The following is a 7,224-nucleotide window of genomic DNA, read 5'->3' on the forward strand; positions in this document are numbered from 1 at the left end:
ATTATTATTTTTTGGGATGATGCTTATGTTAATGAAATGTTTTTGCCACGGGAAATGAATTGAACTTTTATATCTTTGTAAAGTGTGTAAGCTTAGTAAGAAGTGACCCATGGGAGAGCAAAGCATTGAGTTTGAGTTATGACTTCATTTTGACCAGGAATCCATCACAAACAATGCCAATGGCGAACAATAATGAAAATAAGAATAATTAGTCTTTAATTAGCATTTACATAAAAAACAAGAAGAGCAACAATAAAATATCATTATTACATTAAAAGAGTACACAAAATGTCACATATCATCATTAAAACTTAAGTCATCTTTGGAAAATAAACAATTTGACTCTAAGAGTATTTACACGCTTCTTACCAGCATCTTCAGTTCATTTTAAAAGGGTTACGATTAACGAGGCTAATAATGTTCTTAACAAATGCCTTTTGATAAACGCACGACGAATATTTTAGACCTTTTCACCGGGTCATCAATGCAAAGAGATGTGTTTGCAACACACTTACATTGAAACTTTCACGTTAAGCATTCCCCTGTCAGATGTTTCTTAGTCTGAAACATCTGTTAGTATCCATCTTTTCTTTTTCTTTTTTTTCATATACTATCTCTTTCTCGTTCGGTCAAGTTCATGGCGGAGGGTTAGGTTGATTCTCTTGACTAGCTTTGCTCCACAGAGAAGTTGGACTCCGATCTGGAAGGAGGAGGGAAAAAAAGAGATTTCTGATGAGATTTTCTGAAAAGATTTTTTTTTAAAATAAAGTAGCTCAAAATATGTGTGACTTTACAGCTCGTGGTGCTTGTTAATCATGTGGTTGTTATACTCCAACACTGGGGGGATGCTCTCCTCTTCCTCGGGGACCTGCAAGACACAATTTGAGCATCATTTCCAATTGCTCATCACACCAGCATCTTCAGTCTATCCATAGAGAAACTGCGTCACCTAGTGGCAAGAAAACACTCACCTCCCAGTAGACTTCATCATCGAAGCAGTTGTCGTCGGCGGGGTCTCCCCAGATGGGGATCCTGAGGATGAGACCTGCAAAAACCAAAAAGAAAAAAAGTGTTCAAAATCAAGTATTGCAGTTCTGGATTTCATTGAACTTTTTTTAAGCTTCCAATCTTAAAGGGCCAAAGTCACTTTAATTGTCAAAATGTTTTGTGTGGTCAACTTAAAAACTTTCTAACCACTGGCATTGGCACTGGATTGGCTTGGATAACTTTATTCATCCCGTATTTGGGAAATTTCATTGTCACAGTAGAAAGAGGGTGAGAATGCAGATACAGGAAAGGCATTTTAGACTTAAATAGATAGGTAAGAAGTAAGTTAATAAATAAATAAATAAGTAAATTAATGAATAAATAAATAAGTAAATTAATGAATAAATAAATAAATGATGATAATAAATATACAAATAAATAAATAAATAAGTAGAATATAACAATAAATACATAAATCAATCAATAAATAATTATAATATAATAATAAATATATAAATAAATAAATAAGTATAATATAATAATAAATATATAAATCAATCAATAAATAAATAAGTATAATATAATAATAAATATATAAATCAATCAATAAATAAATAAGTATAATATAATAATAAATATATAAATCAATCAATAAATAAGTATAATATAATAAAAAATGAAAATAATTTAAAAAAAATAATTGATGGCGATAGACAATCAAAATGGACTGAAAAAAGAAAAAAAATAACAATAAAAAGAAAACAACATCCAACTGTCTATTGTCATCCGTGGCACTAAAGATGATTATTCACTGACCACCTTTCCAGTTGAAATGTCAATGTTCTATCTACCCTTCTGTATTTTCACTTTAACAATGACGGTGAAGTATTTGAACAAATCTAAAGAAAGTGGGACTCACCGACAAGAGCTCCTCCCACCAGGCCAAAGGCAATGGCCACACACGTGCCAGCGGCCTGAAAGCCTCCCTGCGTGCCGACAGACCTGTTCTCAAACTTTCCTTCAAGGTCAAAGGTGTCGATTAGTCTGGAGGAACACAAATTGATGTTCAGAAGCATGTCTACCAACCTTGGCTATTGTTGCAAAATCACATACTAAAAACTCAATTTTAATGAGCAACCTGAGCAATGTGCAATTTTATTAGTTAACTGTGCTTAGTGTTACGGTTTACTTCAACTGGATTGCAATAAAATGCTCGAAAACAATCAACAATGGTACTCTTTTCTAATCGTGTGAGCATGGAAGCTGCTTACCCCTGTTTGCTGTAGACCGATTCAGTGGCAGCCGCGGCCACAATTGCGCCAGTAAAGCCGCCAAGCATTCCCGGCACGGCATGTAGGTTGTGGACACCGCATGTATCCTGCAGTTTCAGGTATTTTTCCAAAAATGGCTAGGAAACGGGAACAAAAAAATCACAGCAAAGTCAAATGGACTGAATGTCTATTGCCGTTAAAGACTTTGAATTAGTTAACTGCTAAGATAATGGAAATTTAATCAGTTTAGGCATTAGCAAAAATGTTTTTTTGTTTTGTTTTGTTTTATCCTTCTGCTCACCGTGACAAAAAGATAGCCAAAAGTGGAGATGATGCCCGTGAGGAAGCCCACAATGAGCGCGCCGTAGGGCATGATCATGAACTCGGCCGCAGTTCCCATGGCAACGCCGCCGGCCAAGGTGGCGTTCTGGATGTGAACCTATCAGGTGACAAGTCACGTTAGTGAACGTTTCCTGGCGGGGTGCTTTCCACCTTTCGCTCACCATGTCCAGTTTGCCTCTCTTTTGGGACAGGCTGGAAATGGCCACCGCGGTGAGGACGGATGATGACAGGGCGATGTAGGTGTTGATGGCCGTTCGGTGTTGGCCGGCGCCGTGGTCTGTGATGGCGGAGTTGAAACTGGGCCAGAACATCCACAGGAACAACGTGCCTGTGAAACGGGGAGAGTCAGATGTGGCTTGGCGCGACTTGCAAGCAGTTTCTAGGGGAGGAAGACGAGTACCGATCATGGCGAACAAATCCGAGTGGTACACGGATCCATTCAGGCGTTTGCTTAGTTTAAGTTTTGGTCGGTAGAGAACCCAGGAGATAGCCAGACCGTAATATCCCCCAAAGGCGTGGATGACCATGGAGCCACCGGCATCTCTGCACTGTTGAAAAATTTGTATCCGTGTTATAGATGGAAATGACGTGAATTTCCAATCGTCTCTCCTCATTAAAGTCAAGTGAGTTCTACCTTTCCTTTGTGCTCATGCACAATTGAATAGACACACAAGTTTATTTTTTTTTCATAGTATGTAACTCAATGTAGGTATAAATGGAGATAAGTGTCCAATTTATTTAAAACAATTAATTGGTCCCTCCCAGTCAAAATGGATTGGACGTATGGCGCCGTCAATGGGAACCAGTGACTTAACTAATGATTCGTATCTGCAAAATTCTAGATCCCCCATGTTTCAAAAATATACCTGGGTGCACTCATCATATGTTGAATGAGTAAATCCAAAGCATTACCTTGAACAAAGATATCAGGGCTTAACTTTGATTGACAGATATCATTGTTTCATTATTGTGGTGGTAATCCGCATTGATGTGTGACAGTAATGCGGCATAATGAGAGGTGTTTATCTTGTCATCTCTAATGTATGGAGATTTTCTTGTTCTGTCATTAATGCTGAATGCTGCATGCGACAGCAAAAAAGAAAACCAACTCGACTTTTGCACTTAGGGCCTAATCTAGACTAAATTAAGTAGCATTATTTTTTTTAAATCTCAAACCTCACTTCATTCTTTATTGTACATACATTTTTTTAGGACTACTTATTTATGTGTGCACTTTATGGCGAATCTTTAAATCTCATTGAACTTGTATAATGACAATAAAGGCATTCAATTCAAGTCAATTTAATTGACTCACATGTAGGAGGTCGAGGATGATGTATTCTTCCACAGCGAAGAGGGTAACTCCAAACAGGGTGAAAACCAACGTCTGGACTGGGCTGACCTTCCCCAGCAGGGCACCGTAAGCAATCAGAGAGCCGGCGCAGCAAAAGTCAGCGTTGATCAAACTGCAAGAGAGATTGAAATTGAGAGAGTCAGTTCATTTTTGCAATTCCTCATCTTGCCAGACTTGAAGGTCCAGCTTTTTCCATTCCACTCAGGGTTAGACTCCGAGACATCACATGACAGAAGCCTAAACTAAGTGTGCTAAGCAACATGCTTATTTATTTATATATTTATTCATGTATTTATTTATTAACTTACTTTTACCTATCTATTTATGTCTAAAATGCCTTTCCTATTCCTGCATCCTCACCCTCTTGCTACGGTGACAACAAAATTTCCCGAATACGGGATGAATAAAGTTATCCAATCCAATCCAATCCAATAAAACAATTATAATTTGCTAGAAAGTGGAAACTCCAGTTCAAAGTAAAACAACTACTATACTAGCTTAATAGAATGAAGACTTCCTCTCACCTTTCGACTCCGATGGTGATTTTTCCAGTGTTGGGGTCAAGGGCGTGGAACCAACCCTGCATGAGAAGAGCCCACTGCAGACCGAAGGCGGCGATCAGGAAGTTGAAGCCAACTCCACTAAAGCTGTAGCGTTTCAGGAAGGTCATCAGGAAACCAAATCCAACAAAGATCATGACATGGACGTCCTGGAAACCTAGAAATATAGACACGTTGTTCAGATTAAATTTTGTTGTCACAAAGAGGATTTACAAGCAATAATTACTATCGTTCAAGTATATGTAGATACAAATGAAGGAATTGGGTGATCAAATAAAATCTGAATGCTTTTTTTTCATGGGTGTAATAGTGTAAATCAAGGCATACATACATATGTTAATGACAGAAATTGTACAGGAGACATTTATTCAAAATGTCAATGTTTTAACTAAATGTACATATGTACTCTCTCTAAATTTATGATCTTCACGATCCCAAAAAAAAAGATTTAACCCTTTCATGGTCAATAACCACCAAGGATCTCTGACCCATTACAAACTGACTATTTTTGGTTATTAAAAAAAAGATTATTAGAATGAATGATTTTCATTATTATTAATCATTATATGCTTTTATAATAATGTTCTGTAATTATAAAAATATATGAATTCTAACAATGTAAAAAATAAAACAAGACTAAATTAACTAAATTGAAAGGAATGAATGGATTTATAATAGTTGTAAGTAATTATCAACCTCCCCCTAGTCAAAATAGCCAAAAGTTAAACTATAGCCGTGTAAAAAAGTCAGAATTTTTACATGAAAGACTCAAATGATATATTCTTACAATATTTTTTTTTAAAACAATCATAGGTGTCTCATATCTTGGCCTTTTTTCATGATCCAGTAAATATAACAACTATTTAAAGAAATGCAATGTCCCAAGAAAAATAAAAAAGGACATTTTAGCCACAATTAATAAAAAACATGTAAAAATAAGAATGAACAAAAATACTAACTGGGATATCTGAAGTAGAAGTCATTTTCAATATCGCTGGTAATGTTGTTCTCCGCTTTGTATTCCTCCCAGTGAGCGTCCGACTCGTCGTCGTAGCGGATGAAGACCCCAAAGAGGATGACCATGGCGATCTGCCACACGAAGCAGACCACGGGCAGACTGACCCTCACATTGGTGTTCTTTTGAACGTTGCACATGGCCTGGCAGCAGCTCCCCATGGTGAGTGGACTCAGTGATGCTCAGCTCGCTCTCTGTCTACCGCAGCATCACACCTGCTTTTTATAAAGACCTGAGGACGGGGAGGCGTGTCGCGCTTCATGTTTTCATGAACTCCAAAGCACATGGATAGCATACACTCTCCACCTGACTGAGAGGAGGTACACCACTCCTTTACCTGCAACATCTCTCGATGAATCTACATTCCTTACCACACAGAGAATTAAACTGTGGAGAGTCTAAACTTGGACTACACAGACATTCCTATAATTAATGGCAGTGATATCAAATTTGCATAAGCAGTGCACACTTGTTACCTTGAGAGTGTGAAGGTTTATAGAGGCTAGGTATTTCATGAATTTGCATGAAAAGTCATAATAAATGATTCACGTGGTCATAAAACATATTCAGCACGAGACGTCCGATCCAAGTTGGCAAGGATGGAATGATGGCATCCAATGAGTGACTGATTGGCAGCCAATGAGTTAATTGATGTTTTGTTGTGTGATGCAAGACATTGTACAATTTGATTATTTGCGTTGTGTCTTGAGATAAGTTTTGTTTGTGTTTAAATATCAGTTGCCCTTGTGGGTAACATTAATGAAGTGAAAGGTACATATATTATATCTATTTAAAACAATCATGTGCTATTTCTATTAAATCTTTGTTTGAGTGTGACAGCTAAAAAATACTCGTAGTTTTAAATCTATATTTTTGGAGATTTTTTTTGCAACTGGGAGACAAAATTGTTGCTCTTTGAGGTCTGACAGCTATTTTTAATTCTTTTTTTGAGTGGGAATCCCTACATTTTTCTCTATCAAGTAATATTTTTTTAAGCACAAGGTCATTTTTTAAATAGACCAAAAAAAAGAACACACACATTTGGTCAAAAATGTTGACACTCAGAAATTGACTCAAAATGTTTGACTGTGGCTCTACTTAACATAAGTGATTTGTTTATAAAAATGGTTAGATAAAATTACAAATTGAAATATCAAAATAATGACATAATAAGTAAGATATGAAGAAAAACTTGACGGGAGAAAGAAAAGTTGTGATCGGAGTTTTGTAAACAAAAATTGTTAAAACATCTGGCATTACTTAAAACAACAAAATTGTTATTTTCAAAATGTTATGCAAGGATAAGCGGTTCCAAAAAATGAATGAGTGAATGAATTATTATGCATTGTGATAATTGCAGCCTCATTTTATTCAAATTTGAGGCTGGTGCCGTAATGTTTTAAGTAAAGTATTTACTTTTATTTTGACTTTCTTTGTAAATTTGCAAGTAAAAATCTTTTCTCAGTTGCCTCACCTGAATTGATAAAGGTTAAAATTGTCACGTTTTGGTCCTAAGATCAGGCACGTGTTTAAGAGGATAGGGGAATAGAATATTGTATAAGGAGCCCATTCACGTGTCTACTGACAGCAATTGTGGCACCAAGACCAGAAAAAAAAAGCTTTCTGACACCATCGCGATCTGGAGATTATCTCAAAAGACTTTGTCACATGTTAGGGAACCTGGTGTTTTTGTGA

At 36.6% G+C, this 7,224-nt stretch overlaps 1 protein-coding gene across 2 annotated transcripts; it reads right to left on the minus strand.

The window, feature by feature from the left end:
• Window positions 1-193: 193 nt before the first annotated feature.
• LOC144091821 (ammonium transporter Rh type C) lies at window positions 194-5,834 on the minus strand. 2 transcript variants are annotated; one of them, XM_077624483.1, is made up of 11 exons: window positions 5,474-5,825; window positions 4,479-4,671; window positions 3,916-4,066; window positions 3,001-3,148; window positions 2,762-2,928; window positions 2,560-2,697; window positions 2,259-2,395; window positions 1,907-2,031; window positions 972-1,045; window positions 795-868; window positions 194-700 (listed from the first exon to the last, which is right to left on the minus strand). In XM_077624483.1, exons 1-11 carry the CDS (start codon window positions 5,688-5,690, stop codon window positions 667-669), a joined length of 1,458 nt encoding a protein of 485 aa, XP_077480609.1. In that variant the 5' UTR covers window positions 5,691-5,825; the 3' UTR covers window positions 194-666. The 2 variants fall into 2 exon arrangements, with proteins under 2 accessions (XP_077480609.1, XP_077480600.1); XM_077624474.1 differs by having other exon boundaries at window positions 2,762-3,148; window positions 5,474-5,834.
• Between the last annotated feature and the right edge of the window lie 1,390 nt (window positions 5,835-7,224).

Source organism: Stigmatopora argus, chromosome 2 (assembly GCF_051989625.1).
Source record: "Stigmatopora argus isolate UIUO_Sarg chromosome 2, RoL_Sarg_1.0, whole genome shotgun sequence".
In the NCBI taxonomy this organism is placed as follows: domain Eukaryota; kingdom Metazoa; phylum Chordata; class Actinopteri; order Syngnathiformes; family Syngnathidae; genus Stigmatopora; species Stigmatopora argus.

Coding starts and splice junctions, on each gene's coding strand:
- LOC144091821 (XM_077624474.1), bottom strand. CDS start 5,690: ATGGGGAGCTGCTGCCAGGCCATGTGCAACGTTCAAAAGAACACCAAT. Junction 3,149..3,915: donor TCATCCTCGACCTCCTACAT/GTGAGTCAATTA, acceptor ATTTTTCAACAG/TGCAGAGATGCCGGTGGCTC. Junction 2,698..2,761: donor AGAGAGGCAAACTGGACATG/GTGAGCGAAAGG, acceptor GTCACCTGATAG/GTTCACATCCAGAACGCCAC.